This window comes from Brachyistius frenatus, unplaced genomic scaffold (assembly GCF_029030835.1).
Source record: "Brachyistius frenatus isolate BFR_SWC_R1_liver_20210118 unplaced genomic scaffold, ASM2903083v1 Contig_125, whole genome shotgun sequence".
Classification (NCBI taxonomy): domain Eukaryota; kingdom Metazoa; phylum Chordata; class Actinopteri; family Embiotocidae; genus Brachyistius; species Brachyistius frenatus.
The window spans coordinates 1,134,049-1,159,629 of NW_027210724.1; the positions used below are offsets into that span (position 1 = coordinate 1,134,049).

At 40.1% G+C, this 25,581-nt stretch overlaps 1 protein-coding gene across 1 annotated transcript; it reads right to left on the minus strand.

Moving 5' to 3' along the window:
• Nucleotides 1-847: 847 nt before the first annotated feature.
• On the minus strand, nucleotides 848-17,664 carry cplx2a (complexin 2a). Its single transcript, XM_069714035.1, has 4 exons — nucleotides 17,434-17,664; nucleotides 15,903-15,987; nucleotides 5,340-5,518; nucleotides 848-2,579 (listed from the first exon to the last, which is right to left on the minus strand). Exons 2-4 carry the CDS (start codon nucleotides 15,931-15,933, stop codon nucleotides 2,388-2,390), a joined length of 402 nt encoding a protein of 133 aa, XP_069570136.1. The 5' UTR covers nucleotides 15,934-15,987; nucleotides 17,434-17,664; the 3' UTR covers nucleotides 848-2,387.
• Nucleotides 17,665-25,581: the final 7,917 nt, after the last annotated feature.

A 25,581-nucleotide genomic window follows, 5' to 3' on the forward strand; every position in this document is an offset into this window, starting at 1 on the left:
TATTTGACCCTTTTCAGACTAACAGTATCGCTGGTTACACATTAGATAACTCATAAAACTGCATAAATGCAGCAATCAAAGTACCGATCTTCCCCACTCACAATATTCTGAAAAAGATTGTGTGAGCTCAATACTGTGAAAATATGCAGAGATACCAAACGTGTGACTCAGTTGGTGTTTGAACAAGAGGAATAAACATTCTCCCTAAAATAATTTTAAGTAGTGGACAGATATATTTTTGTTTCAATTTGCTGTTAAATGTGGTGGTTTGTCTTTTAAGGAGTTCGTAGGAAAAATGTGCAATCGTTTCACGGCGGTCTCAGGTCCTTACCTGCCTTGTGATAATACAGTAACAGCAAATTCTCTTTGAAATGTAAATATTTGCTGCGGTGGCCTTATATTTTATTCAGTTAGGGATTACACTTTTTTTTTTTCAGTTACTTTGTCCAACCTTGTATGACAGTTTCGTAACAAATATGATGTAAGTCTGAGGCTTTCCAGTAATCCAATACCTGTTTTAACCAATCCATTACCGTTTACAGCTCCTTGCTGTTGTCTCATAAATAAAGCAGGATGTTGTGAAGGTTTCTTAATACCAGTTGCATGTCAAGGATTTGCAGCATTTACTTGTATTCTTCTTTTTTCAGCCAATTTTTTACCTTTTCTGAACAGTGGAAGAGTAATTTTGTTTATATGTCCTAAATTATAAATTGTATTCTCCATGGTGAAGAATTTCTCCCAAAAAATGTCAAGGCAAGACAAGACATTAAAGGAGGAGGCTTGTTGGCTGTTAAAAAAAAATTTAAAAAAAAATTGCTGCGTCACAAAGAAAAGACGATAACAAATGTTTTATGTCTGTGAACAAGGTTTTAAGTTTTTATTGAATCTCAGGCAGAAACATACAAGATAATCCTTTATTGCTCATGGCATTCTGCGTCACCCTCAATGGCTCTTTCTGAAAACCAACAACTATATGAAGCATCACTTCACATCTTCTTTTTACACCCCTGGTTATTTTCCGTGGAACCAAATCTGTCGACAAACTGCAGTATTTACTTTATTATGTGTGTGTATTCATGGAAGGTGGTCCCTTTCGCACAAATCTTTGCATTATGCAAAATCCAGACTTGTAGTCCACTCTCCAGTTAATACTGCTTGTTAAAAAATACAAGTTTTCTTTATTCGTGCCATATTCTTCCCCTCTCTATCCTGATATTATTAATATACTGTAAGTTCTGGATTTATGGCTGAAAGCTTAAGGTTTTGGCTGTTGCGTGAACAGCTACGCAGTCATTCTTCATTAAAACAATGAAACAACAAAAAAAACAAAAACCCTGCAAACCTGTAAATAAAATTTCCTGAATGCATACACATCTTTTTTTCTTTATTATTATTACTGATAATATTAACGGCTATATCGACACGGTAGTGAAAACACAGTCAAACTTAGGAGTTATTGCCTTAATATTTTTTGCATGATAAAGAAGAGGATAAAAGGGGTTACATATTCACACAACAAACTTGTCCAGACAAATGGCATGCAAGACATCAGGAGGAGACGCACTGACTGAGGGGGGACGGGGAGTGGAGGGAGGGAGCGGGGGAGTATAGAAACGTTTTTAAACACTATACTACATGAGTGAGTCACACTCTGATGTTGGGCATTGTGGGCACGTGTTGGGGAGATACACAATAGGTTTTTTTTTTTTTACAGAGAATGTGTAACGTGTGCAAAAGGTTTGACATAAATTTCAGACATATTTGAACACAAAACAGAAGCTTTAGGAGCACACAACAGTAGTCTTTAAATTTCCTTTTTAAAATATGGCTTATCAAGTTATCACCTTTTTTTTTTGTTTGTTTTGGAGACAGACACACAGAATAATATTTTTATATAATACTTATGATTGTTTGCCCACCTCTAGGCTTCTTCTGTATTCATTTATATATGTACAAATTGAGTGAATGTGGTGGTGGACATTGGTATTATTTTTCGGTGCTGCGAGAGAGCTCTGCAGCTGTGGCAGAGGAGAAGAAAAAAAAAAAAAAAAAAGGAGTTTAAAACTCTCCCACTAGAAGGAGAAACCATCTAATGTTTGTGTTTTAGCGCCTCCGCTGCTGTTCGCTTCAGGAGATCAACAGAACTAACGTTCAGTCAAACTAACATCCACCTGGCCGGCCTAGTTTAGTCTACCGGCTGCAGTCACCGTAGCTTCACTTTTAATTAATTTACCCGCCATCCAACTTGAAATTTATCCCACCGGAATAAAACACCTAATTTATACTTCATTTTACGCACTGACACGTGGGTGAAAGAGGAAAACCTTGTAACTGCAGCCCATGAACTAACCTAGTTAATGTTAGCGTTTGCTCGCTTGCTCTCTGACCTACTTCTTCAGCATGTCTTGCAGCGGACCCGGCAGGTACTTCATCACCTGGTCCATGATGCTCTCCTCCTCCTCATCGTCACCGCAGCCGGCCGGCACGGCCTTCTTGGGTCGGGTCAAGCTGCCCTCGGCGACCTCTTCGGCCGCGGCCGCTGCCTCCGCCTCGGCCACTTCGCGTTTTTTCAAGCCGTACTGGAGGTCAAACACACACACACACACACACAAAAAAAAAAGACATTTTAAGGACGTAAAGATGGAGCAGGTGAGAAAACACTTCAAACTATTTAGATTTACGTTGTACGTTCTGTAAAACGGTATATTCATTTTACTGAGTGGTAGAAACCTCCCAAAATGGCTGTTTTTAAGTATTAGAATTTGATTAATTTGGATCAATAATATTTGGGATTATTTTATTTAGGCTCATTCTTATGTGCGGTCATAGACATATTTACGTCTACATGTGTGGGGAGACAACAGTGAATTAGCAGACTAGGTCGCGCATGCTCTCTGCAGGCTCAACTGGAAACTACCCCAAAGTTTGCGGAAGTGTGGAGACCATCTGGGTATTTCACGAAAGAAGCTTGAAGGGCTTTTCCAGTATGCAACACTGAGCAACTTTCATTTGATTGAATATCCAGTTCTCTTCAATACATCCATAGTCACAAAAAGTATTTTTCCTATACATAATCATGGCCAATCGAAAGACTGTGAAGCAGCAAATACATGTTCTAATTCTTACAAACCGCCAGACATGAATCAACGTGATCCACTCCTCTCAACAACATTTGAAGAAATCTGTTCGGCTAAAATCTCTATCCCTTTCACGGTTGCAGGACGTCAACAGGAAGTCAGACAGCTCCGCCTGCAGAGGTCTTGAACGTGCACGCTCTCAACGCTCTTAACCAGTCGGACTGGTGTCCAAGCTGTATGGCCCCAAAGACTACAGAGGCTTTTTCATTGTATATACTAGTTGAGTAACTTTGTATGATTGAACACTATCTGAATACTTCCAATGCCCATAGCACTTGTACATTTTAGTCCTTCATTGCCACCTCACTGCCACATGAATGGCAAGAAAATAATACAGCTGCACGTTTTTCCAAATTTCTAATAGCTAAAACAAAGAATAATTTATGTTTTGAATACATTATAGCCATTTTTTTTTTTTTTTTTGTGATGGTTGCTTCCTGATTCTGAGTCTATCATTGAGGCCACGATACCAAAATCACTGGATAGCAAGACATCCATACACACCTGTCCTCTTTCTCTGATGTTTTCTAGCTTGTTGTGGAGTTCTTCTGCACTCAGATATCCTACTGAACATTGAATTTATTTGACAAATCCTGTGGAGATTTCTTCCTGTTTTACAACACTGCTCATCTTTTTCTTGACCTCGTGCTTCTCCGTGTGTCCGTCAATATATTTCTTTGTATTTTATCAAAGCAAAAGTTTTGAAATGTTCAAAAAAACGGAGTAGATCTCTTCGTTGCTGCTTTTCAGTGTTCGCACATTATAACAGTTCATCTAAAGAAAAAAACAAAACAATAAATACAAATATCTATTGCAAAAAGCGGAAGTATGAAATCATCACTCCCCACAATGTGTTGTCAAGCAACATTTTTTTAGACTTGATGTGAGACTGCGGGCATCATAGGAGTCATAAAATGTCTGTACACTAACATGCTTTGTTATTCAAATATTTTCATCATATTTTCAAAATAATATTTCTGGTTGACGATTTTAACGTCCTTCATGCCACTTCTTCGACAACCGGATGAAACGGTTTTGCACATGACTCGATCTGCTCCGTCATCTTTCCTGCGGTATGACATGCGTCGTTACAGCCTTCACCACTGATACGGACATTTTTTTTTTTTTTTTTACACTATGTGGCGCAACGGGATGAAGCTGTGGAGGAAGCTGACAGAAACCTTTCGGTAACGAGCACTTTGCGAGTCGTTCCTCCGCTCTCTGTTTCTCTTCGGAGCGAGAGAGGAGGTGAGGAGCCGGAGGAGGAGTGCCGCTTTTCATCCCGCTGATTCACTGCGTTCCCCTCAGACCTGCCCCACCCACAGAGAGCCCGTCTTTTACACGCCGTCGCTGCAGTGAAGTGGTTTGCACTGCAGACATCGCAACCGCAGCAGCTCTACGGACTGACGTGTGTGGAGAAGGAAACTCGCGGCAAACTCGGTCTGACGACGAACTGTTTCAAACCCCGCAGCTGACAGTAAGATACAAATAAGCCTAATGTTGATTCAATATGCAGAAGTCAATACAATGCGCAAGCCTGCAAAATTAGTATAAACCCATAACACATAAAAGTCTCAGTCTTCATTTTGTCTTGCAGTTTTAGTTCTAACTCAAACCTGTCTCTGACACCCCCCCCTCCCCCATTTCGATCTAAAAATTCTAATTTATTCTATTGATCACAGCTCATCCTTTTCGTGATCTTTCAGCATCTCTCAGTTCTGTGCAGCTCCTTCTCAGATCCGCCACTGATCTATTTTGTGCAGTAAGAAAAAGTTAAAAATAACACAAAAGCAAGGAAAATAGTGTCATAATAGTCCATTTCAATGACAGGTCTTCAAATACCAAAACAAAAAAAGAAGCTCTCTTGTAGCCAGGATGTGAAGCCTTTAGAAGCTGTGTGAACAACGGCATCAAAAAACCGTCAAAACCTCTCACATGAACAAGGCAAGATTTGACACCAAGAACTTGTAGGAGATATTGCGATTTTTACTTTTTCCTGACAGGTTTTCAGGTTTAGTCGCATTCATTGTTGGAAAATGATCCGTAGATGTTTTGCCTGTTTTTCTTTGGTTTGGTGGCTGTTTTCCTCACAATGAGAGACGGACTGACTTACTGACGGTAGCTCTTCGTGTTGGGTGAATACATGTTTCACTCAGTCAGTAGGTTAATTTGACAGTGCGCTGTCCGTCATTATCATCGTACCTTATCCCTGATGCCTTGCCTCATGCTTTCCCTCTCAGCCTCCATCTTGGCATATTTGTCCTTCCTCTCCTCCTCCTGCTGCCTCAGCGCCTCCTGTCGCTCCTCCTCTTTCTTCGCTGCGTCGGGGTCCTCCTCCTTCTCCTCCCCACCCAGCATTTTGCCCACATCAGGAGGGCCTCCTGCAAGAGAGAAAAAAAAAGGGGGAGAAAGAATGAGAAAGACAGGAGACACTGACGGCTCTAGCAGGCCTTCGGGATGGAGATGTCAAACTATCAAATTAGTCTGAGACGCAGTGAGAGAAACCAGCTGAGTCAGACACATGACAAGCAGCTAAATTGATTTCTGGGACTGAAATAGAGACAGAAGAATTTACAAACCTCAGGTAAAGCCTGAGAAAAGAGTTTCATGAATAAAAGAAGATATTGTGCCAAAATCCAATATTGTAATATGTCAAGCGCAATAACTTTGTCCATTTTCATTCTAATGCAACGTTTCATTGTCTCTCACAGACCTGCATTTGAACCGATTGATTTCACTGTAAAAAAAATAATTACTGCAAATTTAATCTCCCAATGTGACGTTTTTAATGTGATTTCAAATACCTCTTCACAACATCAGGGATATAATTAAGAATTCATATATTTATTATTTCAAAGTTGTTTGTCCTAAAAGAACTTTAATTGACCTTAAAAAAAAGCATCACTTGTGATTGATTTATAAAATGCTAATTCTTTCTCAATATCGAGGGGTCATAGTTTACTTTAAAAAGCAGAACTGTTTATATGACAATCCTCTTCACTTTACTGGCACGCGATACTAATGCATTACTATAGCCAGAAGGTGGCGGTAGTTCATCCTAAATATTTTTTTTCCAACAGAAAAGAAGATGAACACGTTACTGTGTCGTGTGTGCCGATTAAATGCTTCTGTACAAACAGCACAAACATGCAAAGACGACTACATCCGTGGAAATGTTCTGTGAAAAAAAAAAACTAAAGTAAGAGAGGTGCAGTACAAAATCTGCCAGGTAAAGCTAACACAGCTATTAACAGTCATTTGAGAGCAGATGGTCCATCAACAGATCAACAATCAATGGCTCGCTTTGTCCCCAGATGAAGTAAGTTTGACGTTAGATGTGCAGAGCAAAGGTGAGAGCTTTAGAAGTTCGTCAGTGCGGAAGGTTCTCCGAATAACTGACATGCCCATACCTCCCTCTGAAGTCATTAACACCCTCAAACTGTCAGTAACAACACTGAACATCTGATATTGGTGTCCTACAGCCTCGATAGTTACCAAACACATATTTGGGGACCCACAGAGTGTTTATCATGAGTAGGGATTATGGATCCGGCGGAGTTTGTTTGTCAAACTGATGTAAGATTTTAAATGGCGAATATAGCAACGTGTACTCTTTGCACAACACATCTCTTACATTGAGAGGTGTTGTTTCAGCCCGGAAAGAAAGGCTGACGAGTAGAGACTTGCTCTTTAATCAGGATGACACAAGAAAAAGATGTGTTAGAGAGTAAATAGTACAAATATGAGTTTTGCATGTCAAAAAGCAAGATCCCTGGAATATGTCTTACATAAATCCGTTAACGGCGCCTCTAGATATTAAGCATCGTGTAAAGTAATGCGTCATGATGCCAAGGCAGAAAAATGCTGAGTGTCGCAAACAAAATGAGGAGAAAAGCAGGAAATCTGTCAACAAGAATCATCATAAAAAAGATGAAGAGAAACGCCAGTGGTCTAAAACATTTGGGTTGGAGTAGATGAGCAGTGAAGATGGCAAAAAAAAAAAAAAATGAAAGAAGAATTAGGAATAGAGGATATATTGAGTCTAATTCGGAATATTTTGACAAAAACAAGATATATTTAGGAAAATATGAAAAGCGGGAAGAGAGGCAGCGAATCTGTCAGAAACTATTCAGTCCAATTAGATGAGCTGTTCCAGTTAGTTGGATTACCCAGCAGTTTCTGTGGGATGGAGAGAGAGGGACTGCTCAAAAGATGGGGGGGAGGGGGTGGGGGGACTGCGTAAAACTAGAGGGGGGAAAAAAAAGGGAAATGAAAGGGAGTGTGGAGATAGGAGGACGAAGGGGGGGAGGGAGATGAGAGGCACGCAAGAAGCATGTGAGGAGAGAAAACAAGCAACTAAAAGGGAAAGGCAGAGCACTCTTTCAGTGTGCAGCTGCCCCCGGTGCTGCTTGTACTTTGAATCATCAGCGTAATAAAAACAAACTGGATCAAAAAGCAGAGAGGCATTAAAGGAAGAAGAGAAGAAAATATGGAGATGGGTGAGCGCAGGAGAAATACAGTTGAACAACTCAAATACTTTTTTTTAACAGCTGCATTCAGTCTGATTACATAATTCCCATGAGAGTGTTGAAAGGCGAGCAGAGAACAACATCTGTTTAATCTGAATCAGGTGAGCTCAGTCAGCCTGGCTCTGCCCACCTATCGCTGACGGCTTCAGTCTTCACTATGATTATGGTCTGGAAACCTTCGTTGCAAGCTTCTTCTTTTTTTTTTCTTTTCGGGGCATTTCTACAAAGTGAATTTTCAAATTTTTGGAAAACCAGCTGTTTTACCCTTCTAGTTTTTATGCTTAACTAAGCTAACCCGTTGCTAGCAGTAGGTCAATAAAGACATAACGGGTTATTTATTTCATTTAGTCTCAGCAAGAACGCAAATAAGTAGTATTTTCCAAACTGTAAGAGCTGTACATCCAGGATTTGTAATACACAGACCAATGTGAATTGGTCCAATGGCTGAAGTCACAAAGATGGCCGCCTGCAGTAATCAGCACAGGTGCTGTCTATGAACTGCAGTGCACACCACTGCAAGGAGGTTAAAATTCCACCTCAGCATCACCTACATTTAAAAAAAAAAAAAAAAAAAAAGAGTCAGAATCAGCTGCATTAATGAGCCACTTGGATTTAATGGAGACAGATCAGACAGGAAGAAAGAAATCCAATGCAAGCTGAGGTATTGCTGCATCAGCATTGGACGAGCAGCACGGTGAAGCTGACACGGCAATATATGCCAAACCATGACCAGACTATCTTTGCCTCTCACAAGTATGAGATAGTATGTGAGAGAGAGAACTTTAGTGAAGCAGAGAGGGAGAAATGTAACTGTCCATATATATGCACATATGGACATTAATAATTACTTAGTTTCAGCTCGGGGCTTGCAACCATGAGTTCTTTCAAGGTTGAGCGATTTCTTTTTGTGTGTATTTGAATGCACGACACTCTTATCTGCTCAAATATACGTAAACATTCATAATGTGTGGCTTCACATTACTTTACATCAGTGGTAACATTTACATATATGAAGCTTATTTCCCAGTTCAAGTGATCCTCTGGACTGCTTACATACAAATTTAATAACTCATCCATACATACCTACTGTGCCGTTACCACTAAGTATTAATTGCATCACGAGGAGACAGGTTGCGTCAAGGTTTTTCTTATTAAACTGAGAAATGGTTTACTACTCAGTGATAGACGCTTCTGCTTTGACCAGTGATTAAGTCAGCAAAACGATGAGCTTGCATATACTTTAAAAGTCAAAATTGAACTTAATGTTAACATTCATTTACGGCAGAGCCCGACTGATGCTTGGTTTTCGGAGCCCATGCCAATACCATATTTTCTGATCAATTTCTGACAAAGATATGTAATGAAAGCCGGGTATTTTACAGTTTAATGATAATTAGAAATAACTTTAAACTATAAAAACACAAATACAACAATTTCAAATTTACACCACGCATCTTTGGTTTTTGCATAATGTTTTGTAAAAACATGTATATTTTTAGATCGGACACATAAGCTGATATAATATACAGTTAGCTGTGATAGACCTATATCGGCAAATAAAGTCAGCCAACCGACAAATTGATCAGGCTCCGATCTGTTGTATAATCCAGATGTATCCACACTTCTCAGAGCCAACGTAAGAGCTTATCTGAAATACCGCTAGCAGGATTCAGGATCAGCCCAGAACCTGAATATGTCCAATACAATCCATGTAAATAACTGCTATTGAATCCTTTAAGTAGAGCAATGACTCACAATAAGCTAAGCCCCTTCGGGGCCTATTTTAACTACAATAAGTCAAACCAAAACAAACTCGGGCTGGTTTCATAAAATCTTATTAGCACATTCAGATCATCTTTTTTTCAAATGTAAAGAGGATCCTGGGAGACAAAGCTCTGAGTTATATGGAGATATGATACCGGCTGTTGCTTTGTGAGCCATTTGCTAGCGATACAGCAATGTCCTCTTTAAACCACAGTGATTCTATTAAGCTTGCAGTCATCACATAAGCTGCGTCAAGCTTTTGATTTAGGTGTCCTTACACTTTATCTATATGGTTGTTAGGAATTACGTAAGATAATAAAAGCTTCTAAAGCATAGCTGATAGGTTGGACTTTTGCCTCCTTTTATTGTTGTTTAATCCACATTACAGTAGATGAGTCAGTGTCGGTAAAGAAAAATGAAAGCCAGTTTAAAGAAAATAAAATGTACTGCGGTTTAGGTTTAGACACTACAAGACTATATCAAAGACAACCTGTAGAAATTCCAGATACAGACCCCATCCAAAATCAAATTCACAGCCAAATTCAACCTTTTAAGACATTTTCTTATGGCAGCTTTGTCTTTTGAATTATAATACTATTTCCTTCAATACTGCGCTGTCAGATATAAGGTGTCATTTCTCTAATCTGTTCCTTCTGAAAGTTGCCCGTTAAATCTTTGTTAAATCCAAAGTCTTGAGGGAAACTGGGAAAGATGACTAACCTTAGCCAACTCTCCCAGAGCTCGAACTTTTGACAGCATCAGATAAAACAGTGCTTATCTCTCTTTTCCCACTCAAAGTTCTCAAGCAAATCCTCCTCTAAATCCTACGCACATGAGGATACTGTAAAGATTTAGGTTGGGCCTTCAGGACAGAAACCATTGTCTCAATATGGCTTATATAATTTCACAAATATGTGTCGGGGGGGAAATTTGTAGTAAAGGACTTTTTAAATAAATATTATTGCTAATTGGTGGCAGTTGTGCTTTGAGCAAACTGAAATTTCCCTCAGGTGGAGCAGCTTTACACAGCGTATCGAGCAGGGCTTAAAATAGAACAGCTTTATTTCACAGCGCAATGCAAACCACATTACACCACTCTTAACCCCCCGCCTAAAATACATAGTAATACGTTGTTTATGTGCATGTAATTTTCACCAGTTGATTTGAAAGATTTATGCTAGAATTAGAATTCTAATTCACTCTGAAGGCTATAAAACAGTTTTAACATAGTAGCATATCATCAATAATATAAATCCTGCATCTAAGAGTGAGAATAGGCTCATCGGGCTGTAAATATTTGCACAGAAATTCATGTTTTTATGTATATGCTATCTTTGTAATATTAATAAATGCACATTAATATTTTTATGACTGACCATTTAGATGAGATTTATAACATTGTACCTTTATCATTTTAATTGTGCAGCAACCACCTTTTTAATGACCTCAAAATAATCCAACCTTATAAAATGGGACAATTAATCATTTGTTTCAAGAAAACTATCAGTGTTTTGTTTTCCTTATTGTAAGTCAAAATGTCTGCTGTGATAAAGATCTGTTCAAAGATTTCCATTAAAAAAAAAAAGGTAATTAAAAAATGTTATGACACAGAGATTCATTTTTTTTTACTTGTATCCAGAAAAGAAAGTAAAAATAATGAGTCGTTTAATCGAAGGATGTGTTTAGCAGATACCAAAAGTTACAACACTTTTCTTTATTTAAAAAAACGTTCAGAAAAAAGGTAGTCAATACCAGGCTCGGATACAAATAGACCATCTTTTATCTGAATTTCCTTTTCTTTGTCTCTATCTCACTGTTCGTGACTTACAGTAGATGGTTGAATGCATTATGTGTAGAATCTGGACATCAGACACATGTAGTCACACACTTTGCTCTCTGGCAGGAGCTCAAGGTCCATTTGGAGAATTAAATTTGATTTGCTGGAGTAACACACAAGTTGTGTGTGTGTGTGTGTGTGTGTGTGTGTGTGCAACCATGCGTGCGTGCGTGTCTGCAGCAGCCCTTTAGACCAATCCATCGGTGAAGACCTGGTTCCCTCGGCCAATCATTTTAGAGTACTGCTAAATGTGATTATCTGCACTGAGGTGATGGGGTGAGGGAAGAACATCTCAAGATGTCTTCTGCTTTCACTTCACCTCAAATAACACTGCTTCGTCACACTGAAACACTGGCGATGTACTTGCTGACACTTTGTTAAGCCCATATGTTGACATACAATCAAATGTATGTGATGTTAAAATATAGAACTAAACAATGATTACATAACAGGTTAAAGGTTGTCAGAGGACAAGTGTGTTAAATCACTTCTGTAGAAGCTGAATACAAGACAAAAACCCGTTGTTACGTTACTTCGAATAGGAGTTGATTGTATATCAATTGTATATTTGCTCGAAATACCCATCCCTAGTAGCAGAACACCTACTAATTGGTTTTCACTTTGGCAAACCACGCATTTGTTAATGAAGCATTATATTAAAGTTACATTTATGTTAATTTGGTTATTAAATGTTGCTGTTGAGTTGCAGACTAACTTTTCTGCTGATACGGTTATGCTGTGACTGCTGCCTGAGGCCTGAGTTTGAATGATCTCCACACCTTGAGACTAAATGATGAGCTCACTTAACAGACCCTTATTCCGTCAAACTAACTTCAACTTTTTAAGAGTCGTGAAGTGCTGAGTCAGCAATGAACCAGTCAGGAGCAACAGAAATCAGTTGACAAGGAAACCACGGTGGATCATTAATTTTTGGTTTGCAGAAAAAATGTGTGAGTTGCTTCCAGGGCTCCCAAATTACAATAAAGGTGCATTGATTCATCCTGATTTCAAATTGTGGAATGGAGCTTAACTTAATCATCTCTGACCAAGCTGAACATTTTTAGGATCCTGTGGACTCATAAAATGTTGTCCAGGGAGCCCGATACATTATACATAAGTTAACGTTGTTCAATATTAGTTTTGTGTTTTCATGAAAGTTGTTGCATCAGCAGTAATCAGTCTAGATCTCTGTTAATGCTGGATGGATAGGATTTATTACAACGGCCAATATATATATATATTGATTACTGCGCTTTTGGTTCAAGGTGACAGTTGAATTGTTAATGAGGAGGGTGAGGCCCATAATTTCTTTTATGTAGAAATGAACTGAGAATAATGAGGTGGATTTTAAACAAATTCTCTCTTACAGTTTAGTTGGTTTTGGTTCCAGACTTGAGAATTTTACATATGAAACCAGCCTCTTTATTGTATCAAAACATTTTTTGACTGTTAATCAGACCTCCTCAGTCGCGAGTCAAAAACTTTTGTCTACAAGTTGAATTGGACGTAATGGGCGTCCCATTGCTGATTTAGGAGACAATAGTTTATATTGGTGGGTTTGACTTGGATCCACAGCATAGTTATACACACACAATTCCTTCCTCCTACTTTGAACCCTCGAGGGAGGACTGTGTTGAGCTACATGGAGGTCAGTTGATATTATATTGCTCTTTCCTATTGAAAAGCTTATGTGTACATATTTTAAGTGGCGGTGAAAGGAGAAACAAGCAGCTCTTCTACCCACACATCCATTTTGCACTCCGAGTTGTACTTAAATCCAATACTGGCATTTGGTACGAAACGTTCTTCAATTCAGTTCAAAGGAAGAAATTTAATTGTGTAGCATAGTTAACAGCACCCAGGTAGGGACGCTGAGTATGTTCTTTCAAGGCCTCCACATAGAGTATGTACTTATATTAAAAACTTTCTCTGGCCTGCATACATGAACTGCACTAAAATCATGTGGCAATGCAGCTAATACTTGCTTTTTTTTTTCACCGAAGGTCTTTTGTTATGGTTTTGCAATGGCTGTGTGGGTAAAATGTCGGTCTGGGCATCACGTGACCTGCAGTTTCGACTGTGGCTATTGCACCAGATCACCACTCAGCCCAGCACTATCCAAGCTACGGATTTTAGTCCTGCTGAATCATCACAGTCAAATATCGCTCTGTTTTCTTTCAAGTATCTGTAACCAAAGAAGCCTTGGAGGATTACTTAATGCACTGGCAGCATCCTCTTTTTCACGAAGACTTTCATCCATACACTCATTGCCTAACATACTCTGCAAAACACTCGGTGACAGGATAGCAAATTTACATCCATGCAAGAGAAAACTAATCACAGGGTGGAAACGAGGAGTGTAACAACAAGCTGTAAGATCTGACCTCTGATAGTTTCAGAATAACAATGGAACAAATGCAACTTGATTTATTGTATTTTTAATCTCTCAAAAAGGTACCAGTCTCTCCATTTATTCTACACACTCAACAGGTGCCGATATAGCTCAAAAACAGATGTAGACATGGAAATTAAGTAGTCATTAAAAGTTCAGTAGCCAGCTAAATCCATTCAACATGCAATATATTTTTCTCAACAGAAATGTCAACCTTTTGGTAGCGCTAGAGGAAATGTCAGGGCTTTGCCAAACTCTATAGAAATCCTCCTCTGGAAACCATTCATTCCTGCACACAATGTTAATGCAATCCATCCACTAGACTTCAATCTGGACCAAAGTGCTGGACTAGCATAATGACCATCACTGCCAGCCCAAAATGAAAATATGTAAAACAAAAAGAAAAGCAGAACATATGTTAATCTTTTGGGTTTTTTTTGCTTTATTTGTATAGTTGAGCGTGAAGCCTGAGAGGAAATGGGGAAAAGGGGGACAGGAGAATGTCACACAACAAAGGTCAGTAGGAATGAAACCAGGGACATTATGATTACACGGTCCGTTGCTTACACCACTAGACCACACGCAGCCCAACGATCGTAAATAGTTAAAGAATATTTCACTAATATTGATGTATTGACTGACAGGCGCCGAGCGTCACATTGATAGCTTGGCTGATTGATTGTCTGTCTAATTGGTTTGTTTCATTATCTGGTTATCCCTCCCCCACAGGGAGCTTTACAGATCTGCACTGTCAGTATTTTTGCAGACATTTTTGTGGAAAGAGGTCACTGTGTCCCAGTCAGTAAACATGGTCCACAGGATTCCCGTAACAATGAGACAAAGCCAGTGACAGCAAAATGATCACCCTCAAAAAGCATCAATGTTGATTATTAGACACACATCCCAGTTAATTATAAAACGTCGTCTTTCTAGCATCTTTGCTCTCTTGTCGTTCTCTCTTACACATAAAAAAAATCTATACCCCAACATGGACCTGTGCAGCCTCCATAATTTATCTTGTCTCCAGGTATAGATCACGTACACACATCGCTGCCCTTTACAATATCTATAAAACATCTCTCCTGCATAGGCAACGTACACACAAACACCCACACTGTCAAATCCATTCCCGAAGTCTGCAGGCGGAGTGCAGCCCGACTTAAATGGAGTGTAACCGGGCTTCGATGCAGTGCAGTTGATTTAAGAATTCATAGCGCAGGCACAGGAGCAATGCAGAACAAGGCAACGCTTGCATCCTCTGCATCCCAATGAGGAGCCGGGGCTCAGCTTCAACTTTACAACATCCCAACTGTAACTACCTATCACCTCTGTAACCTGGACAACAACTCAACATCACGCACGACTGACCAGTATATGAGTAGCGGCTGCATTACTAACCGGTGCCAGTTTCCTGCCTTTCGCCTCGAAGCTATAGCTGACGAGGAGGATGGATTACAGAGCCATAATGAGAACTAATTAGGGGGCAAATAATAGCTAAGATAATATTCTAAAGGATAATACCTGAAGGCTTTAAAGGACAAAAGTCATATGAAAAAAAAAAAAAGTCAGTCATAGTTCTTGGCATAACAGCCTTTCTCTATCTCTCTTGCCTCAAAATGTGCCAATGGTTGGCTTGAAAAGCAGCCTGCTCCGTTACTTTAGTCGTGTTAAAACCTCATAACTCGCGTATTGAGATCGAGCTACCTTAAGGCTGCGGCTGTGTCCCGAGAAGCTGACAGTTTGGAGATGCCAGGTTTTCATTCGGCGGGTACATTATTCGTATATGACTAGACCTTCTGCTGCCACTGCTTGCTGCTGCTACCGTCCCATTTCATCTGCGGCAGTCCTTACCTCATTTACAGAGACGTGATACACTGGTCACAAAGAAACTATTTCAACAAAAGCAGAAATGTAGAAAGAAAAAGTATAACAGGTTTTTCTAATCTTGTTCGTGTCAGGTTATAACCCTCGGGGGTAGTCAAAGAGTTGGCCAACAGGATGCCATTTCTAAATAAGTTATGTTGTGCTCTGAAAGGATTTTAAAAGATGCCTGCAGAGAGAGAGAGAAAGAAAGAGCGAATGGGGGAGCTGAAGTCAGTGATTTGGTGCAGGATGGATTATCGCAGCCCAGTGTCCACATATCTAGCCGGCCAGTGTAACGCTGCTACTGCTGCCGAACATCCCTTTAAAGCCTTTACACTGCAGTGCTGTTAAATCAACCTCGTGCCAGGCACACTACTCACCTCCCATCGCAGCTTTCATTACAAAATTCATGATGAGGCAGTTCTGTGTTCTCTTCCTTCAGTGGTCACGTTATCAGGGACAGACCTGCAGCCAGGGGACAGAATACACAAGCTGTGACTGCATGAATCCCACTGTTCTAGGACATGCAGCTTCACTCCGGGGTTTCATACACAAGAGTTTGATGGGATGGGGGAGGATGTTGAGGCTCGATGCGAACAAGAAACAACGTCCAGACGGAGTTCCTTGTTGGGCAAAGGACCTCCAAAACTACTACAAAAAAACTCACCCTTCGATATTTGCTGTAATCACGATATCTTAATATGCATTAGTTCCTTTAAATTAGATTTCCCGAGTGCCACACATTTACATAAACAGACCCAAAATGTGTTTAACTCTGGGAGTAAGAGAAGGACGACTAAACTGGGTTAAGATGTCTTTACCCTCTCGTACAACCCAGTGTCCTGACTTTGGCGGAGGCACCTGCGCCCTCGATTTACAACCACTCTCCATCTTGTGTGGATTCATGCTGACACTGCCTGACTGCCTGCGAAGTGTCATGGAGATAACTCCCAGAAGAAAAAAAAAAAAAAAAAAAAAGGAGGCGAACAAAGACAGGGTCAACGATGAGCAAGTGGAGGCTTGGTTTGTGTCAGTACATGGGCCTTAGCATCACCTCCCACAGTCTACAAGAGCTTTAGAGAGTTTTTTTATTTTTATTTTTTATGTTATAGTACATCTTGTTCTCATTTGTGAATTTTTATGAGGTATCATGGTATTTCAATGCCTGAATTTGGGATTTCCATCAATTCAGGACTAATCAACAGTAAATCTATAATAACCTTGATGGAAATATTCATGTTTCTTTGATATTGTTGTTGGGACTTTGTGTCTGAGAAGCTCAAAACTGAGTTTATAGCCTTAAGCTAATTTACAATCATTTGAAAATATCTATATCATTATAGTATTTATGATATTTCTCTGGGATTTGATCTTGAGTTTACAGTGACATTTCTGTACTTTCTTTTTTTTTTTTTTTCACATGCAGTACTGCTGCATTTACAGCATCCCCCCTGACATTGCAGTGCAGGCTTGCAAAAAAAAAAAAAAAAAAAATCCTCCTCCTGCAAACTCTGTCATATCTCTCTTTTGTCCTCCCGGGTCATTTTCATTTTTGCCCAAAGTCGAATCTGCACCAGCCGAGCGTCTTTAAATCATTTCCTGGTTTCCCTCTTCATCATCATCATCCGCAGCAGCACCGAACAGTTTCTCCTCACATGAACCTACAGAGTATATATCAACTCCGTGTTCCCGGTGCGGTGCACCATTTCGGCTCAATTACAGCACATTGTACGGAATGCATCGCCTATTACATTTCTACGCCAATCATGCTCCCATTTTAATAAGCCTTAACTTGCGGATGGCTGTATTTTTAAATGGTAGCATCGTTTACCCGGTGCATGAGCCTATTCCCCATCCTGTCCCGTCCAGTACAGCTACACCTACATCTGCGGTTGTTCGGACATGGTTTACCTTGTTTGGATCCTCCTCCAAAATCCTTCTTCTAAAACAGCCCCGTCGCAGCGTTAAAACCACCCGTCTTCTTCGGCTTCAGCGGGAAGCGAGAAAAGACAAGTTGTGCGTCTTACAGGGAGGATTGTGGCTTCCTCTGCGTCTCTGCGCGGTTCTCAGATCGCAGACATACGCCGGTTGTGTCAGAGTCAGGTTGCAGCGGCGGAGGGAGAGAGTCTAGTCCTGCAGGACGAAGGGAGAACATGCGGAGGGAGAGAGGGGATGGGAGGGGGTGCACATGAATGCAATACAGCCCAAGTGACGGCTCTATTTAGTTTCCAGATTTCAACATAATGAAACATTAAAAAGTAGGCTACTATGAAGGTTCCTTAATTACCCCCCCCCCCCCACACACACACACACACACACACACACACACTAAGTTGTAATCTTAAGAAAAGAGCTTGTAAGAAATATGGCACATTGCTGTCATTGCTATATTTTGCCTCTGTTTCTAACTGAGTAGTTTTTACTCACCATGCATTGACTCAAGGTTGGTTTTCTGGTTCTTCTAAACGTTATGGAGTAAAGATTGCTACACAGAAAATAGACAGGTCACACAAACACATTATAAACAAATGCATAAAAACTTTCAGTCCTAAATTGAAAGAACAACACTATTCCCAAAACATTTAGCCCACATGATTAAAACTCGTGCCTAAAGCGTGCCTGAACTCACCATACTGGCACATCTACATTTTACTCATTGGTGTACCGTGACTTTTTCTTGCTCACAGCACTTCTCATGTTTTCTGCCCCCTCCATATCAGGTTATGTGAATGATTCATAATGGCCCTAAATAAACTACATTACCCAGGGGGCTCTTTGTGACGCTCACCTGTTCCTGTTCTCACCTGCCCGCTTTTTCCTGTCGGTGGCCTTAAAATAATATTCTGCATCCAAAAGGGCACAAAGAGTCAGACAACGCCGCGGCAACACTTTGAAACCTATATTCCACGCAACCAGTCGCAACTCAGACGGGGCCGTGTTCATCCTGTTCCCTAGAAGACTGCGTTTGAACGCCCCACTCACGACCCCAGACCTCGAGTTCACAAGTTGTCACGTAATGGCGGAGGCTATGGAAGTTATTTTTTCGTTGGATGTTCAGTTAATATAGATCATAACTTTAGCTATAGAGTTTTTCAGTTTTTACAGGATTACCTCTCAGGAAATAAGTGGATGTTCCCGACAGCCTTAAATTGTTAGCCTCAGTGGCTTACAGACGTCGTCCACGTTGCTGTTGCCCAGCAGCGGTGTTCTCACGACTTAACCACTTGAACGCCAAACACACAACGTGCACCAATTCCCACACCGTAACCACGAGCTTGTGACTTCTGTTTAAAGGTTGCACGAATACCACAGGCCGGGAGCAGCCGGCTAACGTTAGCACTGTCCTAGTGAAGAGTGCAACGTCAGCATCAGCAAAAACACCAACGGCCACAATACGTTACATCTGATGTGTTTGTCAGGACTATTTTGCTTAAAACAGCTTCCTGCATTTGGACACAAGGTTGACGAGAGTGTTGAGGCTGAACCAAAAACAATGAACTGAAAGAGGATACAACGCTCTGTAGAGCTGAAGTGCAGAGACGGGTGAAAATGATCTGTTGGTTCTTTTCCAAAGAGTTCTGATATTCATATTCTAATGTAAAAATATGGATTAATGTTGCTTTACAACTGAATGGAAAACACTTTGCAGAGTAGATAACAGGTTGTGCTTTGTTTTTCTTTGTTTGCTCCTAAAATGTAAATTCTGTGCTTTTATTTTACTCAATCTTACGTTGTAAATCCCTTTTCTACAATGAGAAGCAGCAATGATAGTTTTAAAATAGCTATCATATTAAGAGGCTTGAGAAGAAACTGCTCAGGTTTCTGGCAGGTAAAACCGAGTCTTTAAGACATTTTGAAACCTTTCCATTTAATCCTCAACTGGCAGACCAGTGTGCTGTGATGTCAGCTGTCTCAACATTCCCATAAAAATATTTTCTTGGCAGGATGAAAGAGACACTGCAGCTGCACATAATGTGATGTAACAGCCATCAACAGAAGCCAGTATTCGATTTTCCTCATTCCTTCCCATAAATCAGCCGTTGTCTTTACTTCCATGTTTTATTGCTCCTTCAAGTCATATTATTATTGTCAGTGAATTGCTGGATGTATATAGAATGTGACAGAAATTGAGTGGGCAGGTACCATAACGATAACATCGGTTCAAAAAGCTAACGCAATAATGTAATCACATTTTGTTCACAGTTTGTTGAATCATCAAATTGCTTGTCGCTTGACCTACAGATCTAAGCCAAACATTTGATGAGTAAAATGTGATCAGGACCAACTGAAATGGTGGTCAAAACTACCACAACCAAGTTTTAAAGCATTACTTAAAGATGCATCAATTTATTTTTGACCAATCTCGATTTTATTCATCCAGCAGGACAAACAGAAAGATAGAGCTATCACAAGCCTGGATCTGCCCAGCTTTCAATTCTCTAGAGCTCATGGTATTTTCACCTCTGACTCTGCCTAACTACTGCTTACAGCTTCCGTCTTCTCTGTGATTATAGTCTGGAAACACTGTCAGTTTAAAGGTTTGCTCAGCGACTCTGTAGGACGGACCAATCAGCAAACAGTGGGAGTGGCTATATGATTGTTAATGCTGATTGGCTAAAGGCTGCTCCAGTAGTTTCCGAATTAACCCGAGGTCTATGCCCATTAGGATGCAACGACTGGAAAAGATTCCCTTTGGAGTGCGGCCAGACCCATAAATTCACACAATGCCATTCTCCATTCAGAAGTTGCTCTCAGTGGTTTGCTCACCAGTCCCAGCCACCTGACTCTTACCTCAACCTGCTCAACTGTTCCCCATTCGGCCCTGTGAGAACCCATATAAAGGACAAATATGTATTTTTCACTTCAACCTAACCTTGTGTCAGACTTTTAGTTCTAAAATAAGCTTTTTCTGCCCTTGTAAGTGCTCATACCTTCCGTGCTTTTGTCCCTCAGAGCAGCATCGCTCCCCTTTACACACATGGTGAGGGAGACGGGCAGAAAGCACACCGAGCGCCGAGGGGAGCTCCAACTGCTGGATCTCACATCAATTAATCAAGACACAGGAGGCTGTGTCCAGTCAGCACACTCTCACACAAGCATCCATCACACTGTTTATAGCCTAAAAATACTTTGAAACAACAGCAGCACACATGCTCACACAGAGATACTTCGTTTTTGTCCTCTGACTGTCCACCATCTCTACAGCACGTTCTCTTTTCATATTATGAGGGCTTGATTTATGTTCTCTTGGTTTCTGGGTCACACGTTTTACTCTTGACCGATGTCCTAGTGTGTATCTTCACAGCTTTATACTGTAATACTGGGATGTTGTCTTAGTTATTTCCTGCAGAAAGCAGATGCACAAAACTGAAAGAAGCTGTAAAAAGATAGGCTACCACATCCCAAGCAATGCACATAAATCAGTGACTGTTAAAATCAGCTTTTGAAGAATGTTATTCTGAATTACTGTAAACTATTGATATTTTAACATCATTTTACACCGTGACACTTTGCACTTTTAAAAGCTCAATGTGAAAACAGCCAAGAGGTACCTGGTACCCTGCTGTCTCTCTGTTTTCCTCTCTGTAATGTGATCTGTGTATGTCATTGTTTGTTGAGTCGTTGTTACCCTCACAACATCTACAGAGTTGTGTTACTACATGTCAATATGTGGCCTGTGTCCAGTCGCCTCAACCATGTTATCAAATTAAAACAAGATATCAATCTATCGCTGCGCTCCGGGACAAAGAACACTTTAAATGCACTGAAGCAAGCTATGAAACACACAAACAATAACAATGAATAACTTTTGCAAACCACATTAGAATTTCATACCAGGCTATGTATGGCAGCGCTCCATTGGGAATGCATCACATTCAAAAATTAACATGGCACTGAAGCTCTCGCATGAAAGAACTGCTGCAGTGCTGCTTCTCTGGGACTCCTCAAGCTATTTGGATATTAAGTAAATGCGTCTATTCCAATGTTAAGAAAAACTACCACAAAAGATGAAAAATATCCCATTTTGAAACTTTGAGCCAAAAGAGCAGCAGCACTATAAAAATAATACAGAAGGGCGAGTGGCTGCTGTCTTGCTATCACCAAATTTATTCAAAACGGGGTGCGTAACACTTAATGTTATTGTTTTATATATATCTATGGCGTAAAGCGGTAACTGCAGCTGTGTTTTTTTGGACCTATGGTGTCGCCTGTGTGACGCCATCTCCAGTCATCGATCTTTTCTTGTTTGTTTGGCAAAACAACTGTTTAGTTATAATGCAAGCGGAGACTGGAAAGAACTGTACACTGCTTAATATACAAGTGAGTTGAAGAGCGTGACCGTTGTCATCCAGCTCTTTCAGTTTGTGTAAACACATCAGTGGGTGACATTCTCAATCACCATTGTTTTTCTGATAGATAGTGACTTAACAGACATTTCTGGATGAAAATCCTCATATAATAATCCTCAAATTACTTCTCCGTCTTTATTTATTACCAGGTAAATAGAAGCCATTTTACAATGTAATACATGTGTCCATTTATCCTGATGGAAAATCTGCATGAATGCGTTATGAGGCGCAGCTTCTCCGTACCAATATGGCGGCTGCAACTGCAACAAATGGCAGCGGCCACGTGTCTGTCTCTGCTTTAAGCTACTCTATTGTTAGCATCCTAACATTTGCTAATTAACTAATGGGAATGTCATTAATTTGAATGGTATTTGGCTCTTAACCAAGCAAAAACAAAGGAAAAAAATAGGTATGAGTATATTTAATAATCAACTATTCTTCTCTCAAAACACCCGTGTGTTCGACCCCCCAAACAGTGTGCTCATTTTACTTACCTGCAGCTGCTCAAGCCCAAGCTGTTAGTCCCCCCAGGACATGCAACGCTGACACTGAAGTGGAACACAGCATTGGATGGTGAACTTCTGCCTTTCGGCACAGCTACAGTCAAATTAAAGCAGGATTATGTCACAGGGCAGCAGCTTAGTGCCGCTGCGCCATTTCTTGAGGCAGGATGTGGGGAAAAGGCAGCGATTTAGATGTCTGCATCAATAGGTCCTCTGTGAATAGTATTCTCATCCGTTCAGCATTCGTTTGAGGGCATTCATTCAGTTACCTGCCATTAGTAGAATAACATTAGATCCATTTGTAGGTTTGTTTGAACTGTAGGTACACCTGTGTGCCAGTGATAATACTATAGCTAATATTCGTCTTTTTATTTTTATTTTCCATAAACAGAGGGTGACAGCCTGCTCTGTACATGAAGGATGGCCCGTTTTTGCCAGCTGTCCCATAGCTCCTGTACCTCCTCTGATTCATGAAGTATCAACAGCAGAGGCATGCGATAGGACATACAGACTCAGTTTGAAATCGCATTTATTGTAATACAATATGCAAGCCAGCAGAAAGTCAGCTGAATGCTATAGGGACACACTCACTTAAATGCGATGGTTGTTGTCTGAATTACAGTAAAATCCCAGAGAGAAAAAAACATATTTAGAATAAATGCAGTGGCAGCTAAAAGCAAACATCTTAATTGTACAATCATTAACCTGACTAACACGTTGAGACATTTATTCAATGTTTTGGGATGGTGGCAGAGGGGATATCATTAACTGTGTTAACACTGAGGCTGTTAGAATAGGAGCCCAGTCAGAGTAAACTTACCTTGTGTAAATACTCACTTAGAATAAACTATAAGTGTTAAAGGTGTCGTTCAAACAGTTCATAACAAAAGAGATGAAATATTTCCACTAATAAATGATCCATGCAATTATTCTACATACTCTCTGTATGCAAGCTCGCTGTCATGAAATCTGAGTTTCTGTGAACAGATATCTGCATGTTTACAAGTTGTCAAGTAACTGTATGTGTAAGAGGATATGCTCTGCATTACACAGCAGTAACTGTAAATCAGTAATACTGTATGCTAAGCACTGAATGTTTTCAGCAAAGCTTGTTTGTAGTGATGTGCTGGCTTTGGTCCTCCACATGAAAGAAAACATACTTTAAACAGTTTTTTGTCAAGTGTGTCAGTGCAAGATAATTTATTCTCTTGTTTGAAAAATAATAAACAACTGCTGATTCAACTGCTGTCAGCAGTCAACACTGATCTTCTTCAACGGCTGTGATTACTGTACATTAGTTTACGCTCAAATGCTGCAGCTACACACTAATTATTTAGATCACATCCTCACAATTCAGTTCAATTTTATTCATACTATATAGTGCCATTAACAATTAAAATTCTCTCAAGAGACATTACAGAACCTCATCCCACAAGAGCACCAATGGACCACCCCTAAAAAAAAAAAAAATCACAGATTCAACTATGCAATAATGCTGAGTGGCTAAATAACAACAACATAATGCTAATGTTTCCATATGAAATAATACATTTGCATCTCGAGAGACGTGGCGCCAAATGACGACTCTGACAAACCTTTAGCATTGAAAGGTTCGTCTCACCTGTCAGGTCCAGTACTGCCACTTTTCAATAGACTCTATTTTAGAATTTATTCCAAATTGCCCTCAATCAGCTTTCTATAATGAACAGTTGAATCAACTGAACTGAGCTGTGTCAAGCTAACATTAGTGTGAGGCTCTGTCAGAGGTGACATCACACCATCCCACATGGCTAAACACAAGCAGATTTTATTTCTAAAAAATGTTCATGATTAATGAATAACTTTTACATCATTATAATGTGATGTATGTAATAACTGTTTTCTATTTATATCATTGAGTTAAATGACAGGTTTTTGGAATGCAGTTTTCAAAGCCTTGTGTTACACATACCACAGTTTGGGAATCATTGCCCTGAAGCTAAAGTACTAAGGTGACAGTTGGAAGGAAAGAAAAAAACTCCCTTCGAACAGGAGGAAACCTTGAGCAGAACACGGCTCAGCTCATAAGGGGCACCCATCTGCTTTGGGCCGGCCGGTTAGAGAAAGAGAAAGGAGGAGGGAGAGGGGTGAGAAGAGAGAATCAGAGGCAAGCAGATGAATTCTGGCAGGCATCGAGATAAAACATATTATTATGCATGCGGCATATACAAATACAAGATAACATGATACATAAAAGATCAATAATGGAGCCGGCATTCGAAGTATTAACTGCAGAACAGCTTGGTTGGTAAACAGTGTGCTCATAAGGTTACTGAAGCAGAAAACTGTATCAAAGGTAATGGATAAATGGCACACAGTATCAGTATAAGATGTACCCTTGGCAGAGTAGAAATTGTGCACAACAGTTTGGTGTGAACAGGCAGCAGAGGGTTTTTGCATGTGGATCAGGTGCAAATACTGCAGCAGCATCCCACTGTGGAGTCTATAGGAGGGGAAGAATAGAGACACAGAGTGGACAGAGCGAGACTGACTTATACATGCAATTACACGTTACAGTAATGAGGAACAATGTTGTCACAGCCATCAGCCTTTTCAGGCAAAAGCTACGAGGGAGAGAACAGAAACATGTTAGCAAACAGAATATCAGTCATACACAAATAGACGAGTGTAACCCAGGTGGGAGTCAAACCAAGTGTCCCCTTCTCCACAGGCTGATGACATCAAACCTGACTGTCTGTCCACTCATCACTTACAGACCTTTGCTTCTTACCACCACAGCATTGAATGTGAGTCTTCCACCTGATGTTTGAAGTCTCCTGCACAATTCTCATGTATATTTGTTGTGTTTTGCACACAGATTATTTGCTTTTTTTGTGATACTATTTTAATAGTAGGCAATTGTAGTTCTCCAAATAGCATAATACCAGCTGACTGGGAGAACACAGCGGCAAGCTGGGCTGCTATTGATCTTTGCTTCTTTGCTTGGCAAGAAACTGAAAATTCAGAGACGTCCTTGAAATGAAGCGGACGGAGTTAAAGTAACCAGATAAGATAAATCCCACTATTTTTTAATACAGTTCAGTCTATTTAGAAATTGAATTGTTTTGTTTATGTGTGAACCACAGTGAAAATTAAGGGCTGTAAAGGAAAGGGTTGAAGAAATTCTGAAATCCTTGCAGGCATATTGTGAGTCTTATTCAACCATA